The 27131-nt window shown below is 41.0% G+C and overlaps 1 protein-coding gene across 6 annotated transcripts in view; it reads right to left on the minus strand.

Annotated features, from left to right (window-relative positions):
• Positions 1-27131, minus strand: part of b4galt6 (UDP-Gal:betaGlcNAc beta 1,4- galactosyltransferase, polypeptide 6) — a 58956-nt gene that overhangs the window by 8392 nt on the left and 23433 nt on the right. Inside the window, exons 1-8 of one of the 6 annotated variants that reach the window (XM_029633122.2) lie at positions 12815-13403; positions 6716-6832; positions 6259-6372; positions 4721-4845; positions 4260-4376; positions 3873-4060; positions 2957-3079; positions 2753-2854 (exon numbers count right to left, since the gene is read on the minus strand). In XM_029633122.2, coding sequence (XP_029488982.1) covers positions 2753-2854; positions 2957-3079; positions 3873-4060; positions 4260-4376; positions 4721-4845; positions 6259-6372; positions 6716-6832; positions 12815-12929 — 1001 coding nt within the window. In that variant the 5' untranslated portion in view covers positions 12930-13403. Of the gene's footprint in view, positions 1-2752; positions 2855-2956; positions 3080-3872; positions 4061-4259; positions 4377-4720; positions 4846-6258; positions 6373-6715; positions 6833-7676; positions 7766-12814; positions 13406-27131 lie in introns of those variants that run through there. The other 5 variants (XM_029633124.2, XM_029633121.2, XM_029633120.2 and 2 more) reach the window with 5 other exon arrangements.

Below are 27131 nucleotides of genomic sequence, written 5' to 3' on the forward strand. Positions count from 1 at the left end.
GTAGCCTAGTGGTTAGAGTGGAGGGGCGGCAGGGTAGCCTAGTGGTTAGAGTGGAGGGGCGGCAGGGTAGCCTAGTGGTTAGAGTGGAGGGGCGGCAGGGTAGCCTAGTGGTTAGAGTGGAGGGGCGGCAGGGTAGCCTAGTGGTTAGAGTGGAGGGGCGGCAGGGTAGCCTAGTGGTTAGAGTGGAGGGGCGGCAGGGTAGCCTAGTGGTTAGAGTGGAGGGGCGGCAGGGTAGCCTAGTGGTTAGAGCGTTGGACTAGTAACCGGAAGGTTGCAAGTTCAAACCCCCGAGCTGACACGGTACAAATCTGTCGTTCTGCCCCTGAACAGGCAGTTAACCCACTGTTCCTAGGCCGTCATTCAGAGACACACAGCCAGTTGCATTTATTCACATAATATTGGAGTCAGATTAAAGAATGTAGTTATTATATTCAACATAAATAGTTGAATAATTTCCACAAAACTACATTAGCACTTAGTATTGACACCAAATCAATTACACACCACAGGGATCCTTAGCATAATGACACCAGGGGAATCCTTAGTTAGCATTAACATAATGACACCAGGGGGATCCTTAGTTAGCATTAACATAATGACACCAGGGGGATCCTTAGTTAGCATTAATGCTAATGAAATTAGGGGGACCCTTAGTTATCTTCAGCATTTGATTTGACTTATTAGGATCCCCATTAGCCGACGCCAATACGACAAGTAACAACAAAAAGACAGACAAAATACTTTACATACATTTAAAAACATTAACACATGTAGTGTGTGTGCGCATCTATCAGTTACACATACAGTGCATTCGGAAAGTATTCAGACCTTGACTTTTTCCACATTGTATAAGACTTATTTTAAAATATTTCTCTCATTAATCTACACACAATAACCGATAATGACAAAGCGAAAACAGGTTTTTAGAAATGTATTAAAAATAAAAACAGGAATACCTTAATCAAATAAGCATTCAGACCCTTTGCTATGAGACTCTAAATTTAGCTCACGTGCATCTGGTTTCCATTGATCATCCTTGAGATGTTTCTACAACTTCATTGGAATCCACCTGTGGTAAATTCAATTGATTGGACATGATTTGGAAACTGAGCAACCGGGGGAGAAGGGCCTTGGTCAGGGAGGTGATCAAGAACCCAATAGTCACTGACAGAGCTCCTCTGTAGAGATGGGATAACCTTCCAAAAGAACAACCATCTATGCAGCACTCTACCAATCAGGCCTTTACGGTAGAGCGACCAGACGGAAGCCACTCCTCAGTAAAAGGCACATGACAGCCTGCTTGGAGTTTGCCAAAAAGGCACCTAAAGGACACTCAAACCATGAGAAACAAGATTCTCTGGTCTGATGAAACCAAGATTGAACTCTTTGGCCTGAATGCTAAGCGTCACATCTTGAGAAAACCTGGCACCATCCCTACGGTGAAACATGGTAGTGGCGACTAGTCAGGATTGAGGGAAAGACGAACGGAGCAAAGTACAGAGATCTTTGATAAAAACCTGCTCCAGAGCACTCAGGACCTCAGACTGGGCGAAGGTTCACCTTCAACAGAACAATGACCCTAAGCACACAGCCAAAACAACGCAGGAGCGGCTTCGGGACAAGTCTCTGAATGTTCTTGAGTTGCCCAGCCAGAGCCCAGACTTGATCCCAATCGAATATCTCTGGAGAGACCTGAAAATAGCTGTACAGTGACACTCCCCATCCAACCTGACAGTGCATGAGAGTAACTTCAGAGAAAAAAATGGTAGAAACTCCCCAAATACAGGTGTGCCAAGAGTGAAAGGTCAGAATACTTATATAAATGTAATACATTTAATCAATTTTAGAATAAGGCTGAAACATAACAAAATATGGAAAAAGTCAAGGGGTCTGAATAATTTGAATGCACTGTACACACAAGCATAAGAATACCAGAAGGTTCCTTAGTGTAAGCTGATTCATTAGCATTAAAGCTATCTGCTCCAGTTGCAGAAGGAAAACCCTAACCCCAAAAGAGAAACTCTCCCCCTACTCTGAACCCCAGGAACAGGGAGTATCTGCTGTATGTGCAACAGCTAATGGCGATCCAAATAAACTAAACGCTGTCCCTCCCTCCAGTCCTCTAGGGTAGTTACTCTGGAGGCTGTATGAGGATCAGTCCTCTAGGACAGAGTTACTCTGGAGGCTGTATGAGGATGAGACCTGGTTTACTTGAGTAAAGAGACATGACTCAACAGGGCAAAAGGGACTAGGCCAATGAACAGGAGGTTAAATAACTCAAAGCTGGCAGAGCAAACACCTACACAAACCCTGGAAGGAAAGCAACCCCTATTATATTGATCATATCTCTCTGTGTACACCAAGGCTAGCAGGACTACAGAACTGTGATAGTGAGAAATATGTCACACAGTTGACTGTTCCATGAGTACAATAACATTAAAGTTATTGTTGAGATGAATAGAAGCAATTTAAATCGAACACCAATAAAATTTGATTTAAATGCAGCGACATCCCTGCCTGCAGAGGGCGCTGGACAACCTGCTCAATGGGGAGTAATGGATGAGGAAACAGCTGCATTCAAGTAGCGAGTAACAATGAACCCTATAAGGAGATAGAAACCTTTACCAGAGCAGAGTGTATTGAAAGAGCAAAGCTAATTTGACGTTTAAGGTAACGTTAGGTAAACATTCTTTAACATGGTGACGCCACCGGCGATGCACTGCTAATGCGTATGTTTGCGCGCGTTACTGACCTGCCGAGGAACTGCACTTCTCCTCGGTGGTGGTGTGGGATGGACTTGTATTTACCCATCTCTCCCTCCGGCCTCGTGACGTTCAGACCAGCATAGTGCACTCTGGGGGAGAGAAGGGGACAGATAGTCTTTCACTAAGTTACCCAATTAGATATTACATGTCTGTCTCTCTCAAACCCACAGCCAACTGACAAACTCACTGACCTGTTCCAGAGGTCATCGTCCTCTCCTCCCCAGCCCCAGAATGCATTAGGAAAGCCGTTGATCTTGCGGAACTGCTCCACTGTAAGTCCACTCACGCCCCCGAAGAACTCACTGTAGGGTAGACTGTGCAAAACACACACAGACACTGTTACACATACACACCTGTAACACATACACACGGACAGGGGACAGACAACAACATAGCCAAGCTCTGCCTGGGGAGCGAGTGAGTGTTAAAACAAGGGAAAAAGTGAGAAACCTTACCAGTCAGTATCAAAGGTAAGCACCAAGAAACAAATAACAAGTCTGGCTGTGTTACAACACACAATTAGGTTTTCAGACTACGTACAATACAGCCATCAAATTTAGAAGAGATGCACACATAACCAGAGAGGATAATCTGCTCATAAATGAAGCCTTACTTCAGGACTTTGTAAGAGCCAATGACAACATGGTTTAGCCTTCAAGCCTGTGTTTTACAGTCTGTTTAAATGAAGCGGTTTATTCCCAAATTATTCTCACATTGAACAAAACTCAGAGAAAATCATGAAAACATTCATTAATTCATTTTGTTGTAGAAATAAGTCTGTAAAGAAAGAAAAATATTTAACAATAATGACCATAAATAAATCAACATAAAGAGACTCTTCAGTACATGTCTCCCATACCATGCAGGAAGGGAAACCATAGTCTGGTTATGGGAGAGCGTCAACTCTCCATGTCTCATCTTCGGTCACTAAACAAGATCAGAGGTCCTATTTTCCCCTTGAGTGAGGAGGCGGTCTAATGAAGTGCTTTTCTAAGTGTTTCTTGGAAGATGTGCCTGGGGCATTGACTTGTTGACACACCATACTAGTCATAACTAGTCAGGTCATTTGTGACTTGCTGTGTGCCCTGGGCGTGTTCAGTGACTTACAGGTACATGTACTTGTCCAGTTTGGCTGCGAAGTGGCGAGGCATCTGACCACAGCCGTAGTAGTTACGGTCATTCTCTGGGATGTGGTCAACATCGTGGAACACCAGACAGTCCCAGTCCAGATCCTTCATGGCCTCCAGGAAACCCACATTAAACAACATGGCTCTGTTGAAGGGCTGCGTCCCAGACTGTAGGAGAGAGAGAGAGAGGGAAAGATGGAGGAACGAGAGAAAGACATTAAAGAACATGGCTCTGTCTACATCATAGATTCTATATTTCTCACCAGTGGGTGGCAGAGTTGACAAAACAAAGATCAAATAGGATGACAGTATAAATGTGGGCAGTAACAACAGATCTTGTTTACAGACAAACAGAAAATGGTGTTACCTGCTCGATGACGTAGTATGCGAACTGCAGTCTCTGTCTCTGCAGTATGGGGGTGAGGTGCTGGAAAAGGATGGGAAGGTGCTCGTGACGGTTACGGAACGGAATCAAGATGGCTACCTACACAAAGAACGGGGACAGTCAGAGCGGGGACAGTCAGAGCGGGGACAGTCAGAGCGGGGACAGTCAGAGCGGGGACAGTCAGACATACCCACAGCATGTATAAGCTCATGTGTTTTGAATTCAGGGGAAGCATAAGATAGGTGAATAGAAATATGACTACAGTTACATTTCTATATTGATAACAGAGATCGGAAAAGTAGTAAAATAACTGACATGTCCACAGTCCTACATGTCCACAGTCCTACATGTCCACAGTCCTACATGTCCACAGTCCTACATGTCCACAGTCCTACATGTCCACAGTCCTACATGTCCACAGTCCTACATGTCCACAGTCCTACCTTCCAGCGTGGTTTGCAGTCCTTGGGTTTCCAGTGGCCACCAAACTGAACATCCAGATACTTAGAGAACTTCAGATCAATCTCCTCCATAGGAATCTCAGTCATATTCACATCTATAGGACCCTCTGAGAATACACAACACAGACCTGTTTAACAAACATCACTACTATACACAGCTATGGGGAAGGACACCCTACAAGAAGGCACAACACTTAACATTCACCTAAAGACTGTTATACGGTCAATAATCACAGGTTTTTAAACCATGCGGGTAGAAGACACACACATCACGCATTGACGTGAACATAGTGGTAGGACCCCGTCACCGCAAACCAAATGTGATTAAAGTCAAATTTAACCAAAAAAAATTATGAGCCCGAAGCGCTAGACTGACAGAGTGTGTGGGTGTGTGTACAAAACATTACGATATTGAGTTGCACCCCCTTTTGCCCTCAGAACAGCCTCGATTCATCGGGGCATGGACTCTACAAGGTGTCAAAAGCATTTCACAGGGATGCTGGCCCAAGTTGACTCCAATGCTACCCACAGTTGTGTCAATTTGGCTGGATGTCCTTTGGGTGGTGACCCATTCTTGATTTATTTAACTAGGCAAGTCAGTTAAGAAAACAAATCTTATTTACAGTGATGGCCGACCAAAAGGCCTCATGCAGGGATAGGGGCTTGGGATTAAACAATAATATAAATATTGGACATAACACACAGCACAACAAGAGAGAGACAACACTACATAAAGAGAGACCTAAGACAACATAGCAAGGCAGCAACACATGACAAAACAGCATGGTAGCAACAACATGGTAGCAGCATAAAACATGGCAAACATTATTGAGCACAGACAACAGCACAAAGGGTAAAAAGTAGAGACAACACATCACGCAAAGCAGCCACAATCGATACACACAGGAAACTGTTAAGTGTGGAAAAACACAGCAGTGTTGCAGTTCTTGACACAAACCTGTGCACCTGGCACCTATTACTATACTCCGTTCAAAGGCACTTAAAATCTTTTGTCTTGCCCATTCACCCTCTGAATGGCACACATACACAATCCATGTCAATTTTCTCAAGGCTTAAAAATAAAATGTACCCGTCTCCTCCCCTTAATCTACACTGATTGAAGTAGATTTAACAGGTGACATCAATAAGGGACCATAGCTTTCACCTGGTCAGTCTGTCATGGAAAGAGCAGGTGTTCTTACTGTTTGGTACACAAACTGTATGTGTGCCATAGAACAGTCCTCCCATTTGTCTTCAGACTTCACTGACAGCACAGAGGGGATTATCGTTAACGCAAAAGATGTCACTTTTGCCAGAGCATCCATCTAGATCTAACCAGCATGATAACAGCCTAGTGAGGGAGAGGCAGTGTGACAAAGATGAGAGAGAGAGGCAGCACAAAGACACACCAAAGAGTAGCTTATCTCATGAGAGTAGTTACATAATATAATCACCTGATCTCAGTAAGATTCTCTTAGTTGGCAAATTGATGTTTGAAGGTTAGTATTCTGGTTACTTACTCATAGAAGGTAAGCGTTCTGGGCAGGGGAGGTTCTGGGCGTATGTGAAGTTCTCAGGAAGGTATGTGGTTGGTTGAACCATATATTCACTGGAGTTACTGCCATCTGGGTAATCTACAGAAACAAAACAATGACATGTAAATATGTCATCTTCCCCCTTTTAGGTAGCTAAGAGAGGGTTCATGCTGATTAATAGGTAGTGTGTGTGTGTGTGTGTGGGGGGGGGGGGGTGTTAGACAGCAGTTCAAACAACATGAGACGAAGTGCAGGCAAAAATCACAAGAACAGAAGGAAAATAGCAATTCTCACTCCCTTAGATTGTGAGCGAGGGCCATTTATGGGATTTCTGGCTGCCCACCGTCCCATGTTGGTTAAAGCACCATCAAGCCTGCTACCCTGCTAATACAGGAGGTTGGCTAGACGGGTCGGTGGGACGGGGGTCTCCAATCCAACTCACCTGTGCCGTTGAGGGTACTGTTCTTATTGGTGTAGAGTCTGATCATCTGGCCAATGGTCCTCACGTTATCCCTCAACATGATACCCTGGGCCTGCACCATGAAGAAGTAGGTGTTGGCTGAGAGAGGGGGATGGAGAGAGGGGGAGATGGTGGAGAGAGAGATGGAGGTAATAAGCCGGAGCGGGGCAGAGAGGTAACAAGAGAAAGACGGGGAGAGAAGAGGAATACAGGTCCAAGGACAGAGCGAGAGAGCGATAGGATGGAAGAGATGACGACAAGGTGCAGGGACAGAGCGAGAGAGAGAGAGATGGAAGAGATGAGGACGACAAGGTGCAGGGACAGAGCGAGAGAGGGATGAGGACGACGAGGTGCAGGGACAGAGCGAGAGAGAGAGAGATGAGGACGACAAGGTGCAGGGACAGAGCGAGAGAGGGATGAGGACGACGAGGTGCATGGACAGAGCGAGAGAGAGAGAGATGAGGACGACAAGGTGCAGGGACAGAGCGAGAGAGAGATGAGGACGACAAGGTGCAGGGACAGAGCGAGAGAGAGAGATGAGGACGACGAGGTGCAGGGACAGAGCGAGAGAGAGAGAGATGAGGACGACGAGGTGCAGGGACAGAGCGAGAGAGAGATAGGATGGAAGAGATGACGACAAGGTGCAGGGACAGAGTGAGAGAGAGATACGATGGAAGAGATGAGGACGACAAGGTGCAGGGACAGAGCGAGAGAGAGATGAGGACGACGAGGTGGAATACAGGTGCAGGGAGGAAGAGAGAGAGGATGGAAGAGAGATGGAGGACAACGAGGTGGAGGGGGAATACAGGTACAGGGAGGAATAGAGAGAGGGACAGAAAGAGGAAGAGTGAAATCAGAAGTGTTTTGAGTGGTTCAATTACACCCCCTTCACGTACCAGTCTAGTGACTCCTAAGTGCAGTGACAGTAAATTAGCAGACTCACGTCATCAGCGTTAAAGCTTCCTCTCCCTCAGCCTCTTGGCCATAAAGGAACAACCTTCGCTGTCACCGGCCCAATGCCACGGTTTAACGCCCAGCAGCAGCTAGCGATGAGACGCACCGGGCCGACGGGCAAGATAAGAGGCACGATAAGAGGAAATTCCCCGTCTCAGGTTGCATCCTAAATAGCACCCTATAGTGTGCACTACACACTATGGTGCCCAGTCAAAAGTAGTGTGATATATAGAGAATTGGGTGCCATTTGGAACTCAGACTCACGGTAGACTACAGACAGGCAGCAGGGCCCTGAATCATTTACCACTATTCACTACTGCAGCAAAACAGCCAGGGTGCACAGACACACCTCATCAGCTAAGGTTACACACACACACCTTGTCAGTTTACACACTCAAGCATTTAATCAATTACAAACACGGTCACATCATCAAATACACACACAAATTGCAACGCCACAAACTCACACCCCGAGACACCACACTCTCCCAGCCCCGCATTTAAGCACACCTTCTGCATGCCTTGCTTTATCACCCATTACAGAGGACCTTAAGTTGATCCTGTGTGGCAGTTCAGTTCTTTCATCTTTATAAGGATGCAAACCTGCCACAGCAAACAATGACAGTGTTGTTGAATGATGGATTCCAGAAGTATGACTCCCTCTCAGTCTGCAGTGTGTGCGTGAGCGTGCGTACCCTGTGTATGTGTACAGCGTGCAAGCATTAATGTGTGTATGCATGAGTGTATCCACTTCGGTAAAAAGGAGAATTATCGCCTCTGAGCAGTCTTATCAGAAGCAGCCAGACTTTCTTCGACCAGAGGGAGGGGGGGGGCGAGGACAGGTCAAGCACTACGAGCCCATTCCAATGAAACGCTAACGAATACATTCACAGGCGCCTTTTCAGGCTAAGTAACAAGGCTTCAACCAGGACTGCAGCTCTGACTAGCCTATAGTATAGCCTAACAGCATAAAGCAAATAAACATTGTTACTAGAGACAGTGTAAGACTGAGTCTGAACCACAAACATTTGCAAATCAGGGTCAGTGCTGTGCCATCACAACTAGGGCATTATCACACTTTTTAAGCAATGTAAAAGCACAGATGAGGGTGTGTGTGTGTGTGTGTGTAACATGCTCTTTGTGCTGCTGACTGTAGCTAACTGTGGAATACGAACTGTGACCAACTGACTATATAATCCAGACCCGTTACATTATCAAACTGTCCCAATCATCGGAGACAAGGCGCACAAACAAACGGAAACATCCAATATTAAAGAACGGAGGCCAGCATCCTGGAGTCGCCTCTTCACTGTTGACATTGAGACTGGTGTTTTGCAGGTACTATTAAATGAAGTTGCCAGTTGAGGACTTGTGAGGCATCTAGTTTGAGAAACAATGTACTTGTCCTTTTGCTCACTTGTGCACCGGGGCCTCCCACTCTTTCTATTCTGGTTAGATACAGTTTGCCCTGTTCTGTGAAGGAAGTAGTACACAGCATTGTACAAAATCTTCAGTTTCTTGGCAATTTCTCACATGGAATAGCCTTCATTTCTCATAACAAGAATAGACTGACGAGTTTCAGAAGAAAGTGATTTGTTTCTGGCAATTTTGAGCCTGTAATCGAACTCACAAATGCTGATGCTCCAGATACTAAACTAGTCTAAAGAAAGACAGTTTTATTGATTATTTTATCAAGACAACAGTTTTCAGCTGTGCTAACATAATTGCAAAAGGGTTTTCTAATGAACAATTAGCCTTTCAAAAGATGGCTAATCCAAGTTTAACACAACATGCCACAGGAGTGATTGTTGCTGATAATGGGCCTCTGTACAGCCATGTAGATATTCCATTAAAAATCAGGTGTTTCCAGCTACAATAGGCATTTAGAACATTAACAATGTCTACACTGTATTTCTGATCAATTAGATGTTATTTTAAAAATGGACAAAATGTGCTTTTATTTGAAAAACAAGGACATTTCTATGTGACCCATAACTTTTGAACGGTATTTTACGTTTGAAATGAGTTTTTGTCCCCATCCAGACAGTTGTGTCACTGTGCTCATCTGGGAGAGCTAACAACTTTGGTGACAATTACTACATCAGCCAGTCACTCCAGGATTTTTTGTTATATTTGCAGGGGGGAAATAGTTGATTTTGCTGCAGCAATTCTGACATTTTGCGTGGCAAGATGCTATGAATTTTTTGCAAAAATGCACTGACGAGGGAAGATGTTTGTTGACGTGGCTTGATTTAGCCATATTATGCAGTGATTGGTTGAAATTGCGAGCCCCCTTTTTGTACTGTGGTGATGGGTCCATTTTATGTGATAATATTGCAATGATTTGCCTCTTCTATGCAGAAATAGTGCAGTGATAGGTCCAACTTGCAAGCCCTCATAATATGCAGGGCATTGTTCATTTTGCTAAACACTTTGGAATCACAGAACAGCACAGCACAACAAAACCAATGCCTAGACAGGTCATCCCAGGCCAGCCACACAGAACCAGTCAGTGGACCACACCCATGACATTTAGGCCTAAAAACAAATGTCCCCGCTCTATTTCTGTGCAGTTTCAAAATCAAACATTTTAACCAGTAGGCCCCTAACATATGGTATACAAAGTCAGGTGAAGCTCTTTTTTGCCATCCAAACTAAACACATTGATCCATGTATTATTATTATTTTTCTCTAAGTGCTGACTTTACCAGCTCCTCAGTAGAAACCATCCATGCATGGCCAGGCCTGAAAACTGCCTTGTCTGAGAGAGTCTTTGAAGAGAAAGGGTTAGGTTTCAGCTAATGTGACAAACGCTATAGTAGCCGGAGTTGCCCAAATTGCAAATGTAGGCGGGACATAGTCAGTGGGAAGTTCCGGAGATATCAAACAGAGCATTACTCTGTGCAGACTTGCCAACTCCTATGGTCATAGTTAAACATTCATGTAGTGTTTCCAGATTTCTATGAAATATGACCTATATGACTTACAATATGAGGGAAATAGTTTTCCTACCAAAAAAAGGTAATTAAGCATGTTAAAAAGCACATGTTCTGTGTTGGACTGGTGTGAGTGTACCCCAAACAACAGAATGATGTGGACATAAACCAGTCATTAAAAATATTAATGCAAGTAGACCGCTCAATGACCAGATCATCTTCCTCAGGATCATGACTTTCTTAATGAGGAAATAGCAAGCTTTTTTTTTATTTTTATAGTCTGTTTGAGGTACACGTTTGAGGTGGGGTTTTTAAGTGTTTATTTCTCCGTCCAATATATGCTTTGGCCACAAATATGAATATAGTATGAGTGAACAACATTATTTGTGTATGAGTTAACAGAATATTAACTTTTAAGTGAGATTTTAACTGAACAGTTACTTTAACAGCACGGACAAGTCTGGGACCAGGTTTGTGTCTCCAGGCTGTCTGTTGTCTTTGTCAAAACAGTGCTGCAGAACAGTAGTTATAATATCAGCACTATGTCCATAATGTGATCCTTACGGCTTAGCAGTAGCCATAACACTGTACCATTCATAGTTACAGTGTGTGACTATGGACATAGGCTTAACAGCTGGTTAACTATGTGTAAACAAAAGCCTGTGTTGCTTCAGAAAACAAAAGGCCCAAATAATTTTAGCTACTGCTAGCTATAGAGAGATTTTGCCCATGGGACAATGAATTTGCTGATCAAACAAACGGCTCCAAAATAACTTTCAAGACAAGTGTTAGCCTACTTGGAAACAGCTGGTATATTGCCATCTTAGTAAGCATTGGCTGACTAATGGTATAGACATGGGTCCTATTCTAGGTTACCTTGCTCACTCTCTGTTCATGTGAAATAAATATAGACCTATAATTTTAGCTGTACCGTAGCTACTAAACCAGCTAGCTAGCAGGATTGGTCATGTGAACCTACTTGCAGGCTCTGTCAATGATTTGTAAATGTAGACAACCCCATATTCCCACCATGGCATGGCCCAACAGCATGACAGTTTATAAGAGCTTGTTGCCAATGGGTAGCTAACAGGCCCAGTCAATCAAATCCCTGAAAGAAAGTGAATTAGTTAGGATAACTAGCTAGCTTATTACATTGTTAGACGGCTGGTTTCGGAGCAAGCAGACAAGTTGCAAAATCGGGATAGCTCTCAGTCAATGTTGCTACAGTAACCAGTTAGCTATATTGGGCTGCTAGCTAATTAACGGTAGTTGGCTACATTGTGCTGCTCGCTAACTAACTGTAGTTGGCTATATTGTGCTGCTAGCTAACTAACGGTAGTTGGCTATATTGTACTGCTAGCTAACTACCGGTAGTTGGCTACATTGTGCTGCTAGCTAACTAACGGTAGTTGGCTATATTGTGCTGCTTGTTAACAACCGGTTGTTGGCTACATTGTGCTGTTAGCTAACTAACGGTAGTTGGCTTCATTGTGCTGCTAGCTAACTAACGGTAGTTGGCCTAATTGTGCTGCTTGTTAACTACCGGTAGTTGGCTACATTGTGCTGCTAGCTAACTAACGATAGTTGGCTGGCTAGCTAGCTAGCAGCAACATAGCTCTCTCAAAAACCCTACTCCGTATGTTGCTAGGGTTTTCAACAGTTACATTCGCCCATATTTGGTTCCATGTGAACTACAATCCCGAAGCTGTTTGACATTTAGAAAAGTGAATAATTATCGCTTTCAAACAGATTTTCGAAACATACGTTGATATGCACCTTATGTTTCACATCAGCAAGAATTACTTTTTTTCTTCTTTTATTTAAAAAAATATATAATTAGCTAGCTACTGTAGCAGTTTTGCACAGATCCGTGGTAGTATTGTAGCAACATAACGCAATCATCCACATGACTAACTAGTTAACTTAGATCGACAAGGTACCGGTTCACTAACTAATCCAAACAGTTTGTAAACTGATCGCTAGCTTGTCCGATCGGCCACACAGTCACGATGAATTAACTCTGATTTGAGTAACGTTAGCTAGCTAGCCAGCCATCCACCTAGCTAGCAACAAGCTAATTAGTAACGTTAGCCAGCTAGTTGTCAGGAAAGCATCCCTGATGATGCCATGGTTGGGTAGTTAGCGATAAGATAACATTAGTTGATCGTGTTTAGTTAGCTAATGAACTCACCTATTCCAGGAGCAACATATATGAAGTAGAGACACGTCGTTGACATGGAGAAGAAAACAATTAAGGCCAAAAAGGAGCGGTTCGATACCCGCAGCAGCCGCCTCCAATTCACCATATTTGTTTCTGATTTACCGCGAATCCCATAAAATATACTGTTTGAATAAAAAAATAATACTTAAATTGACATGCTAAAAGTAGATTATATGGTCATGCAAAATCAATGCAACGACATAACCCGCATAATTTGAGTCGGGGATGCAGCGAAAAGGGTAATACTGGGATAGCTAGCCAAGCTGCCCAATCTTGGTTTTCCCGTCAAGAAATTTCCAGATCGAAAAAAATAGGCCTGCATCAGGAACTGCCAAGCATCAAAGAACACTGTCCATCGGGCATAGTGAAACCGTTAGCTACTTATGTGTAGACAAATAACTAATACTGGCACATTTCTTAGGAATACTCGTTATACTGGTCCATGTTTAGATATGTATTTCTCGCCCGGCGTTGAAGATTTAAAAGAAGACCATCGGGTGGAAGCTGGTCTGCACCGCTGCCTCCTCCCACCACACACAAGTAAGTCTCAACTATGTTTCCAAAACACTCACACTTGGCAAACTACTTCATATATCTGACGATTCTGATTGCATGGAAGCGCATCCCCACCACGATTTTTGTAAACGTAGATAGTATGTCGACATACTATCTAAACATTTCTAGATACTAAATCGACTATTTTAATTAGTAGAGGATATTTTTTCTTAATTTGTAAGATTGTGTGATTTCAGAGGTGGCACAACAGGTCCAAGATGTGAGGTGTTCACAAGTGACTGACGACACCACCATTTTTTTTGAAAGATCATAATAAAGTCAGGAAAGCTATTGAGTGTATTAATGCCTTCTCACATGTATAAGGTTTATCTCTGAATATTATGAAATGTGAATTATTTTCGTTGAAAAGATGTGAATTAAACTCAGTATGTAATATCCCTGTAAAAGATGTGAACACATATCTTGGTATTAAAGTTAGCAAATATCAGAAAGTAAGGGCCAATTTAAATGTCTCTCCTATTGTAGAGAAAATTGGAAAAAGATTTAACTCCTGGTTATTGAGAGATATTTCTTTATCTGGATGTGCACTTTTATCAAAATCTGAAGGTCTGTCCAGATTAGTTTATACCTTCCTTGCCTTGGATGTTCCTCTGTCAGTAACTAAAATGGCTGATACTGAATTATTTAACCTCATATGGAGGAATAAACCTAATTATTATAATTTTTTAAAGCGGTAATATGTAGCACACAAAGTGAGGGAGGGTTGAATTCTCTGGATTTTAAAACGTCTAATATACTATTTAAGAGTAAATGGATACAAAACTATTTAAGAAATAAGGATTACATTTGGAATATCATCCCTAATTTAATACTCCAACATATTGGTGGTCTAGAATTCTTACTAAAATGCAACTTTGATATGAGTAAAATCCTTATTAAGCTTGCAAACTTTCATAAACAAGTACTTATAACTTGGAACCTCATGTACAAACACAATTTTTCCCCACATAGGTACACAATCTGGAATAATAAAGACATAAAATACAAAAACAAGTCTTTGTTTTTCCAGAACTGATTTGACAATAACATTATTTGTGTTAAACAATTATTGAATAATGATGGACAACTGTATGATTATCCAGAACTTATTAGAACACACAATGTTACATTCACTCCTGAGGAGTATCAACTTGTTGTTAGAGCTGTCCCTAAAGGTGCTATTCTTCTTTTAGGAGAATATAACAATACTCTAAGTGCAACAATTGAGGATTTTGTAGTCTCAATACAATCAGAATAACTTGCCATTTTAAACTATAAATGTAATAACATGTATATAAGGAAACTATGTCAATATGTTATTATTCCCTCTTCTAAAATGTACTGGAGTGCAGCCCTAGGACAAGTGAACTGGATCAAAGTTTCGTTGTTGTCTGGTAAATATTGTAGATCTAATAAGGTGAAAGAAGTATCATAAAAACTAATTCATATAATCTACCCTGTAAAGACCTTTACATAGATTTAAAATAGCTATTGATAACAAATGTGTATTTTGTGGTTGTGACCCAGATTTTGGAGTGAGTTATTTTATTTTAAAATGAACTACTATTAATGTTAATTTGAGAGACTCTGATGTTATGTTTTATTTTGATCCAAATGATATGGACCCTGATTTAACTTTCATTGTTAATTTGTTTATCTTTCATCGAAGATTCTTTATCCATAAAATGAAAGGGGCAGAGAACAAACCCCTCTTCACATTATTTAAGATAGAATTTAAATATTATTTTGAAATGATCAGTAAATGTAAAAACAAAAAGCAATACGCACCATAAAATTATTTAACAAATGTAAAATGAATCTTGATATGTAATACCCCTGTCTGTTAGGTTTATGTACTCTTGTTTGTATATTTCTGTTTCTTTGTGTTTGTTGTGTTCAAAAACGTCTTTTTTTTTAAAGTAACGTTATCATATCATATAACGTTATCATATATCATCTTACATTTCATAGTTCCTTCCAATATGTGTTATGGGGGGGGGGGTTCTGGGACCCAGAGTTTTTCCTGATCTGGGAGGCTAAGCACAGGAGGTTGGTGGCACTTTAATTGGAGAGAACAGGCTTGTGGTAGTGACTGGACCGAAATCATTGGAATGGTATCAAACACATGGTTTCCGAAGGGTTTGATGCAATTCCATTTGCACCGTTCCGGCCATTATTGTGAGCCTTTCTCCCTTCAGCAGCCTCCACTGCCGGGCTAACCCAGTGGTTCTTAAACCTCTCTTCGGGGACCCCCAGTCGGGTCATGTATTTGATCTATTCCAGAACTAGCACACCGGATTCAACTTGTCAACTAACCATTGATTAGTTAAGGTGTCCCTGAGGAGAGGTTTGAGGACCACTGGGCTAACCTAACCAGGTAAAACTCTGGACCCTAGTTGTAGGGTATGACAAACTCAGCAAAAAATCCAATCCAAATAACTTCACAGATCTTCATTGCAAAGCGTTTAAACGCTGTTTCCCATGCTTGTTCAATGAACCATAAACTATTCATGTACATGCACCTGTGGAACGGTCGTTAAGACACTAACAGCTTACAGATGGTAGGCAATTAAGGTCACAGTTATGAAAGTTAGGACACTAAAGAGGCCTTTCTACTGACTCTGAAAAACACCAAAAGAAAGATGCCCAGGGTCCTTGCTCATCTGCGTGAACCTGCCTTAGGCATGATGCAAGGAGGCATGAGGACTGCAGATCTGGCCAGGGCAATTAATTGCAATGTCCGTACTGTGAGACGCTTAAGATAGCACTACAGGGAGACAGGACGGACAGCAGATCGTCCTCGCAGTGGCAGACCACGTGTAACAACACCTGCACAGGATCGGTACATCCGAACATCACACCTGCAGGACAGGTATAGGATGGATGCAACAACTGCCCGAGTTACACCAGTAATGCACAATCCCTCCATCAGTGCTCAGACTGTCCACAATAGGCTAAGAGAGGCTGAACTGAGGGCTTGTAGGCCTGTTGTAAGGGAGGTCCTCACCAGACATCACCGGCAACAACGTCGCCTATGGACACAAACCCACCGTTGCTGGACCAGAGAGGACTGGCAAAAAGTGTTCTTTACTGACAAGTCAAGGTTTTGTCTCACCAGGGGTGATTGTTGGATTCGCGTTTATCGTCGAAGGAATGAGTGTTACACCGAGGCCTGTACTCTGGAGAGGGATCGATTTGGAGGTGGAGGGTTCGTCATGGTCTGGGGCGGTGTGTCACATCGTCAGACTGAGCTTGTTGTCATTGCAGGCAATCTCAACGCTGTGCGTTACATGAAAGACATCCTCCTTCCTCATGTGGTACCCTTCCTGCAGGCTCATCCTGACATGACCCTCCAGCATGACAATGCCACCAGCCATACTGCTCGTTCTGTTCGTGATTTCCTGCAAGACAGGAATGTCAGTGTTCTGCCATGGCCAGCGAAGAGCCAGGATCTCAATCCCATTGAGCACGTCTGGGACCTGTTGGATCGGAGGGTGAGGGCTAGGGCCATTCCCCTCAGAAATGTCCAGGAACTTGCAGGTGCCTTGGTGGAAAAGTGGGGTAACATCTCACAGCAAGAACTCGAAAATCTGGTGCAGTCCATGAGGAGGAGATTCTCTGCAGTACTTAATGCAGCTGGTGGCTACACCAGATACTGACTGTTACTTTTGATTTTGACCCCTCCTTTGTTCAGGGACACATTATTCAATTTCTGTTAAGCACATGTCTGTGGAACTTGTTCAGTTTATATCTCAGTTGTTGAATCTTGTTATGTTCATACAAATATTTACACGTATTAAGTTTGCTGAAAATAAATGCAGTTGACAGTGAGAGGACGTTTATTGTCGCAAGTAAAAGCCCTGGGTGACGAGTTGATACAATTCCAAGTCTGGAATGTTAAATCCAGGAATGACTGAATTGAGTGACATATGTGTTGTCATTTGTATATTTATCTTACATTTGAACTGGTTTGGCGTGTATTTGTTTTGTGAGTGCTGTGAGATATTTAGCAGGTTTATTTGACATTGAATAGTATGCTTTATTTGAGTTTAATCTGTAGTTGTTGGCTCTCTTCAAAAGTAAAATCATATTTCCCTTTTTATGGGCTTTTACTAAAATAGTGATTTATTTGTCTTTAATTTACAATTCTAACTCAGATTACATTTTTTCAGAGTATGAGATTATCTTTATCCTAATGTACGCCTTAAAAGCATCCCAAATTATAATCGGGAGATATCTCAGTCCTTTTTGTCTACATTTGAAATGGTTTTTATTTTTCACTTACGTGAAATACATTTTTTGTCAATTCTTGAAAGCTTTTCTTACTTTGAAAAAAGGAGTAGTCTTTTCTATTTGGGAATAGTAGTAGTGTCCTGTAAATTATTTGTAGAGATGTAATTTTTCAGCCTCTGAGGTTCCTTGAATTTGCCTTTTTTTGTCTGTCAATCTTATCAAATGTATGATTTAGGCCTCCTGCTAAAATAATAGTTCCTGTCTGGATTTGATTAATTATATCTCAATACAGTACACCAGATTTGCCCATTGTGGGATATTCACTGAAATCAACATGTATTTTTCAACATGTATGGTGCAATTCAACATTAGAAAATGGCCTTCTTGGTCTGTGTGCTGGGATATAAGGGAAAGGGTGTAGTCTTATCTATCAGGATGCCTACAACTCTACTGTTACTACAGTAGGTGGCAGCATATGCCTTTCCAACCCAGCTCCTCTTTAAATATTAAATGTCTCCTTTTTTAAAATGTAACTCTTGCAGGAAAACCACATCTGCTGACAATCTCTAAGTGTTCAAGAATCATATGCTATTTTATCATCATGAAGCTTGTGCACATTCCATGTAATTAGTTGGATTTTGTTGGTCTTACTTGTATACAATCAAAGTTAACCTTGTCTGTTCTGTCTATCATTGATGAACCTGATAAAACATTTTAGCTGACATGAAGGCAGTGGTCATTCCATGAAATGGGAGAGTCATAGTTTTGATAGATGATATAGATGATATATATAGAGCGTGTGAACATGTGGGCTGAGCAGACGTTTCACAGAAAACAAACAATAAAAATCATAAAGTACTTCTTTGTACTTTGAGACGCTATGCCTTTTTAGGGCTTTTAAGCTCCAACTCCTCTGCTAGTGTGCCAAAAGTCAGTGGATTATGTCATTGTACATACATTGGCAAAAATAAACTGCTACTTAAGTATTGTGGTCAGTTGTATTACCTTGTAAATAACATTTAAATATAGTGGCTGGTGGGTGTCTACTTAGGGAGAGTGGGTCCACTAAGAGACTGAAGTGAGATGAGTGGAGTCCCTACACACACCTCAGAGAAGTGTCTGACGCCCTCCCAGTCACCCGGATAGAGCCACCATTAGTTTAGCTATAAAAACAAAGAAAAATATTGACTCGACACCCTCTCCTAATCTGTCCAGAACTCTTATTCATTTGACAGCAGGTTTTCAAGTCACAAAAATAAATGATATTACATTGCAGTGGCGACGCATCATTCAGGGAAAAGCCCCACCTGTTTTGTGCCTGCTTTGCATGTTATTTTGGCATTAATGTGTGTCACATATCAGATTGCAGATAAAAATCTGTTATTAAAGCCAGGTACAAACATGATCTCTTTTTTTGCTTTCTTGAGTATGGCAGCTCCAAAATGCAGGTGTTTCAGCCTAGATCAGTGCTTTCTGTGGTGGTGGGGAAGCCAGCAGAAATAGAGAACGTGATTGGCTCAGTGTTCTGTCACTCATGGGGACACTACGTCGACAATTCAAGCCCCTTGGGTGCTGCCATAAAGTTACATTAGAAGTGCCCATCCAAGAAGGCTTAGGTCATTGGCCACAGATAAAATGACGTCAAATGGCGTTATATCTACAATAGCTTTGATTGGACTGATCAACATCATACTTTCCTAATCTTAGCTAGCAAGCTATCAATCATCCTCATGAAGTCAACAAACTACTAGCAAATCCTTTTCCATCCTTGTCATATGAAGGAAAATTATAGATGGAACGTTTCGGTGCTCATTGGCCATAAACATTACACAACAAGTCGGAAATTGCGAATTCAACAATAAGTGGTTTGGAAGGAAGCAGTGGCTAACTGCAAGCATCTCAAAGCAATCACTATTTTGCATCCCCTGCCTGCTATTCAGTGGAGAGGGTGTGTGGTCGATGTCTAGGTTTAAGGATTTAAACTCTGTCTGAAATAGTCTCAAAACATGATAATTGTGCATCACATATAGACAATGCGTTTAAACTGGGATTACTGGGGAAATCAAATGTGGTGGATCAGCTAGACGTATAAACTAGCCATCCAACTTCACAGGTGAGTCTATATATTGTCTAGAAAAGTGGATCCTCATGAGTGGCTCAGCGGTTTAAGGCACTGCATCTCAGTGCTAGAGACGTCACTACAAACCCTGGTTAGATTCCAGGCTGTATCACAACCGGCTGTGATTGGGAGTCCCATAGGGCGGAGCACAATTGGCCCCGCATCATTAGGGTTTGGCCGGGATAGGCCATCGTTCTAAATAAGAATTTGTTATTTTTAAAATGTATTTTTTAGAGTGTGGATCAGCTTAATATTGCGGAAAGAATGTTGCTTCCAATGTAATTGTCTGCATCATTTCCAATCCCCCATATTTTTGGGGTAAATATATATATCCATACACGCATGCATATATATACACATATATACATACACATACCTATATAGACATACATACTTTTTTAAAGAATATACTTTTATTATTATTCCCCGCAAACCCTACCGCCGATCCCCCAATTGAAGTAAACTAATAAACACTTCTGCTTCTACCTTCAATCCACACATCTTATACACACTCTACAGACACAGTCTACTTTACAATAGTTCTCTCTTGTTTGTTCTTAGTCCTTCCTCTATTTCTGATGTCCATCCAGTTTGATTTCTATTTGTAACTATGCTATTTCACAAAAGTTCCAATCCGATATACATTTTACAGATCCCGTATGTTTTACATTGTTTATCTTGTTATTAGTCCCACCCTTCAGCTCCATTCAACCCCTCCCATCTGTCTCTCAACATCATCCATTTCAGATTTCTATTTGCCATATATTTTTCAACTGTGCTGTGATGCTTCACAAAATAATTGAACCTTCCTATTCTCATAGCTTATACAGATTGTAAATTAAAAATAAACATTTTTGCTAAAATAATTATTATATTATTGATTGATTGACTATGGCTTTCAAATCACCCAGTATTGCTATCTGTAGTGTTAGTTCTAGGCAAATGTTGCAATTCTTCAGCCATTCCTGGACCTGTGACCAAAAATGAGCTACATATGGACAATACCAAAATAAATGATCTAATGACTCTGCCTCCTCACAGCAGAATCTGCAGAGCTGGGAAGATTGTATCCCCCATATATATAACATTCTATTAGTTGCAAGAATTTTGTATAGTAATTTATATTGAAAAATTTGAAGTTTTGAATCCGACGTTGTTTTGCATATCAATTCATAAACCATGTGCCATGGAATGGGTACATCGAAAATCTCTTCCCAACTATTTTGCAATTTATATGGCACAGCTGTCAGTTTTTTGGTCCTTAAATGAAATTGGTATATGTTTTTATTTATCACACTTTTCTTTAACCATTTATGTTCTTTAATACAGGGCCGACATACAAGTTCCTTACTTTTTCCCCCTTCTACTTGCCTCTTCCATTTTTGTAGTAATGCTGCAATTAATTGGTTGTAATTTTGGGTAGAGCAGACATTTCCATATGTCTGTGTTAGCTGCATGTGTGACATAACTCCACCAGTCCTATTTATGATATCATTCACTAAAATTATACCTTTTTTAAAAATTCTTTGATAAATATATATATTTTTTTATCAATTAGTATATTTGAATTTAACCACAATATTTGTTGTACTATTTGTTCCGTCCTTTCAGGTGGATTAAACTGAAATTGCAACCAACTTTCTAAGGCTTCTTTAAAAAATAAAGATATTTTGGAGATGATTTCCTTTTCAAACAACCGAAAGTGAGCAGGTGTAATCTGAATAAAGGGCAGAAGGCCCTTCCTGAATATAGGATGAGACATTCGTACACATTGACTAGAGAACCAGTTTGGATTTAAGTATAACTTTTGTATGACTGATGCCTTTAGTGAGAGGTCTAATGCTTTAATATTTAATAATCTCTGCCCACCGAATTCATATTCGTTATATAAATAGGCCCTTTTAATTTTATCTGGTTTGCCATTCCAAATAAAATTGAATATTTTTTGTTCATATGATTTAAAAAGCAGGTCACTAGGTGTAGGCAAAACCATAAGCAAATAGGTCAACTGTGATATAACTAAGGAGTTAATCAGGGTAATTTTTCCACAAATAGACAGGTATTTTCCTTTCCATGGTAGCAAGATCTTATCTATTTTTACTAACTTTCTATAAAAATGTATTGGAGTGAGATCATTTCTTTCTTTTGGGATTTGTATACCGAGTATGTCCACATCTCCGTCAGACCATTTAATTGGTAAACTACATGGTAATGTAAAATGTGCATTTTTTTAGTGATCCAATACGTAATATGGTACATTTATCATTAGGGTTTGGCCGGGATAGGCCATCATTCTAAATAAGAATTTGTTCTTAACTGACTTGCCTGGTTAAATAAATTATATTGTCCTTCCTCTTTAGACCACATAGAGCGAAACCCAGACTCAGCGGTTAGCCTCTCTTTTTCTCTCTCTGTGGTGACTTAACTTCTTAGGGTTGGTGTCATGAGAATTTTCAATCCCAATGATAATAACTAACAATCAATAGGCTTTGACCAATCCCCGAGGTTTGTAAGACCCTGGGTTTAACAATAATGAGGCAAAGACTCAGCTTATGCAAAAGGTTTGTACAGTTTATTCACGAGAACGTTCTGAAGTCCATAATACAAAGACATCCATTTTATAACTCACTCCCTACTTACGCACATACCTCCACACAAACAGTAGATATCCTACGCACATACATACACACGAACAGTAGGTGAGTTGTATCCACTGTTTATCACCACCAAACCGGCAGTTCCATTCCCCCGAGATTAGAGGAACCTTGAAAGGACTCCCTGTCCTATTGTAAGTTTCTCAGAGTTCTAGCCAGGTCAGGTCATACACAGTTGAATTGTTCACGGTATTTTCTTAGACACACACACCCACACATTTCTCTCCCTCACATGTCTCTACCGAACCTTATTGGACGTACGTTTAGTACTTTAATTATTCATTATACATGCTACATAAACTAATAATCACTAATAGTTACGTTTCAGGGTGGAATTCTTTAATCATTACCATAAACCTATATATTCCCTTATCAGTTGGGCCCCTTTTTTCTCAATTTCCACCTGACTGATATGTCCAAAGGAAATAGCCTGTTGCTCAGGCCCTGAAGCCAGGATATGCATATAATTGGTACCATTGAAAACAAAACACTTTGCAAAGTGTTGAAAGAAAGTTTAGCGGTAGATTTTCGCATTCCTGTCTCTCCATGTTGAACGAGTGGATTACTCAAATCGATGGCGCCAACTAAACAGACCTTTGGGGATATAAAGAAGGATTTTATCTAACAAAACAACACCATATGTTATAGCTGGGACCCTCTGGGTGACAAATCAGAGGAAGATTTTCAAAAAGTAAGTGAATATTTAAATCGCTATTTGTGAATTTATGAAACCTGTGCCGGTGGAAAAATATTTTGATGTGGGGAGCCTTCCTCAAACAATTACATGGCATGTTTTCACTGTAATGGCTACTGTAAATCGGATTAACAAGAATTAACAAGAATTTAAGCTTTCAACCGATATAAGACACTGGTATGTACCTAAATGTTTAATATCCATAATTTTTACGATTATTTATTTGAATTGCGCCCCCACCAGTTTCACCGGAAGTGGTTCCGCTAGCGGAACACCTAGGCCAAACAGGTTTTTAAAGAAGAGTACAGTTAAGGCTTCTTGCTGCATTTTTCTGAACTAATATCTATCTGAATTTCTGGCGCTGTCCATTTGCGAAATTGCTGAACGAATAGGCCTACCTCATCGGAGCTCTTTGCTTGCTTATACTTAAGAGCTAAGTGCTAATTATATTAGAACAAACATTTGTGAATTTACTGAACATAAATGTAATAATGTTTGAAGTATGGTTCAAAAGTCAAAACTTATGTCGACATTCATTATTATTGAAGGAGAATGTGGTTATTATCCAGTTACACAAATCCACAAGGAGTCAGTTGAAACCATATTTATTTAAGCTAGTCATTCATTTATTTAGCTAGTCAAGCTCCACTCTCGGGACAGCTTTATGTAGACCCTAAAAGTTTGGGGGTGTTGTTTGTCACCGTTATAGTGCATTTAATTTATTGTTTAGAGTTGTGTAGTGGCTTTGCTGGCATGCATCTAAAAAAAATGTTGTGTGCCCCACCAAGATTGACATGCTAAAATCCCCACTGTTGCATTGTAGTATAGTTACATCCTTCCTTCTCTCTCTCCCAAGCCAAACCCATCCCTCTCCACCTCCCCCCCTCCATATTTTTTTATCAACCCAAGCCAAGCTTGTCCCAACCTCCCGTCCTTACCCACCCTTGCGCACACAAGTCAAGCTTATCCCTACCTCCCATCTTTCCCATCCTCCGTACCTCTGACACACTTAAACCCATCCCTCCATCAACTTACTCATCCATTCTCATTCATTCCTGCCTAAAACATATAACCTATGCATCCACAATCATTCTCTCCCACCCTCCTACACATATTCATATTCACCATCCCTCACTTTTCCCTCACCCTCCCATTTATACACAAACACACCTACACTCCCCCACACATACATCCCTAGAACAGTTATTGACATACATGCTATATTTCCCACTTTCAATTGTCTTTTCAGTGTCCATGTAGTCCATTGGCATCGGCTACTTCTATAAGTAGGAGAACAGTTATATGAGGAAAGTAAAGTATAGATTTTATTGGGGGGAGGGGGAAAGGATATAGTCTCAATTTATGATAAGCTGTGGTCCCAGGCGTCACTGTTTGTAGCCTAGTACGCGCATTGTTATTTCCTACTTCAACCTCTTCTCAGAGCAGGGGTCTCTCCTCCTTCAACTAGGAAGGTTTCTGGGAAGGTTTCTTGGACCTTGATTAGGTAATCATCGGTGCTTGAGACTTCCATCCATTGTGTTCCCTTCCATACCCACAGTATTGCCGGGAAGCAGGGTTTAAATTTAATTTGTTTTTCCTCCAGTGACTGTCTGATCGGAATGTATTGCTTGCGTTTTTTTTCTCAGCCTAACAGACAGGTCCTGGACGAATAGAATGGAGTGGCTGTGGATTTTGATCTCCTTTACCCCGGTGCCTTTGGAATGTTTATTGATATATCGATTTTAGGTGGTTAATTTGAACTTTGTTGTCTGGCTTATAACCACATTTTTGTCAGTAAAAAAACAGAGCTTGACACATGCATGTGCCACTGCTCCAATGTGCTTTAAATACTATCAGCTTTTATGATGCTGATAAAGATAGGACCTCTACAGACAGTATCTTACTGCGCATTCAAATTCTCTCAAGACGCTGAAATAAAGATTTCTCCACCAAATTTAGCCTCCATTTGGTATATAATTTTAATGCAAGAAATGCTGCAAGAGTTAATATTAAAGGCTATTTGAGGTTATAGACCTACAGTCTGTGTCCATATTTTAATTTCTCTATAACCCATCTGAACAGTAGGCTATAGTTCCCTTAACATGCCACAGACCTATTTGAAGTCCCCATCACCTCACAATCATCATACATAACATAGCTATCTGCTATCATCCTCTTTTATTACTTTCCCAAACATGACTTTTCTGGCTCTCCCTTGTCTTTATTTTCAACTCTCCATTTAGCAGCTTTTCTCTTTATAATTTGTTTAAAAAATGTACCCCTTTTTCTCCCCAATTTCATGGTATCCAATTGTTTATAGTAGCTACTTTCTTGTCTCGTCGCTACAACTCCCGTACGAGCTCGAGAGAGACGAAGGTTGAAAGTCATGCGTCCTCCAATACGCAACCCAACCAAGCCGCACTGCTTCTTAACACAGTGCGCATCCAACCCGGAAGCCAACCGCACCAATGTGTCGGAGGAAACACCGTGCACCTGGCAACCTTGGTTAGCACGCACTGCGCCCGGCCCGCCCCAGGAGTCGTAGCAGCTTTTCTCTTATTGAATTCAACTCTGACATTGTCCTCTTTGTCTCTGTGGCTCGACGTTTGCTTTTTCTGCCCGTTCCCAAAAGCGTTTGGCGTGTTGGCTATTTGGTACTCGTACAGTAAAGTTAGGCTTCTGCACTAAAATACTGAAAGAAAAACTTCAGTATAAATATAAATTGCACATGAATGATTTAAGCCGCCGGGCCGGTGCCCTTCATCCACACTACTTAATGATCCTAAACCCGCCCGGCCCGTGGATATAACCGTGGGGACTGCGGGTTATGAGTCAACCCGTGTATCACTAGCAGACACTGCCATTGGATGCACATCATTCACCTAGTCTTATTAGTAATAATCCAATGGAGCCTCTACACCTCGATTAGGATTATATACAGGAAATCCTTATTTCATTGAATCATTTTCAATTTGTGACAACCACACAAGCAGCCACTCACCGATCTAACCGCTTTAATGCAGTTACACTCCTGACACCTACATAGATTATTTTTTTATTTTTTTGGGGGAATATATTTCCATAAAATATATATTAAAATATATTGGGAAAATGTATTTATCAAATAACTAAATCAAATATGTAAATATATTTGTAAAATACACACACTCACACCCTTCTCTACCCGGTGGTAATGTCGAGTCTCTATTGACTTCTGGTACCTTAGCATTAAGGTTCTCAAAGTGGCATTTTGTATGCAAAAGTTGGATCATTGAGTTGTAGTTGAAAATAAATTCAGCAGCTATTGAAGTGTTTATTTTGAAACGACATGTAGAACATATGTGAATATATTTAGAAATATATTTTTTCCGAGCTGTCAATCACAATTTGAAATGTTCCTGAGCCTCACCTCGAACTGACAGAGTAGCCATTGCAATTGTGCATTTTCATTAGAAGAAGGGGAAGAGCAGCTGTCACTGACAAAAAGCTTTTTTGTGGATAATGGTATTTTATTTGATCAAATATTCATATTGCATTAAAATATTTTTTAACCTTGTAGGTGACAGAGGAAGAACATCATTTATCCAACTGCAAGCAAGAGTTTATCTAGCTTGCTAGCAAGCTGTGTTAGCAAGCCAGATAAACTCTCCTTTAGCTTGCCACCAATGTGCAGTGTGACTGACCAAGGTAAGAATTGTTTTGGAAATTGTTGAGTAGAGTTAAGTAGAATTCATAGCATGTATGTATTAGATCAAATGTAATTTCCAAATCTATTGTTAAATGTTATTGGCTAGCCAAGCAATATACTGCTTGCTAGCTAGGTAACTTAGCCAGCTTTAGTGAGGGTTGAGTGTCTCTGATAGAACTGGATAGCTAGATTATTTGTAGGAACAACAACAAAAACATATTTTGCACTCCTGCAGTTGATCCTTCTGGTCTGAAAAGCTCAGCTGCCTATGGAAAGACCCCAGCCAATGTAAGGCATATTTTTTGTCATTTAGCTAGCAAGTTCCCAATGAAATGAACCCCTTA

The sequence above is a fragment of the Oncorhynchus nerka genome, linkage group LG24 (genome assembly GCF_034236695.1).
Source record: "Oncorhynchus nerka isolate Pitt River linkage group LG24, Oner_Uvic_2.0, whole genome shotgun sequence".
NCBI lineage: Eukaryota > Metazoa > Chordata > Actinopteri > Salmoniformes > Salmonidae > Oncorhynchus > Oncorhynchus nerka.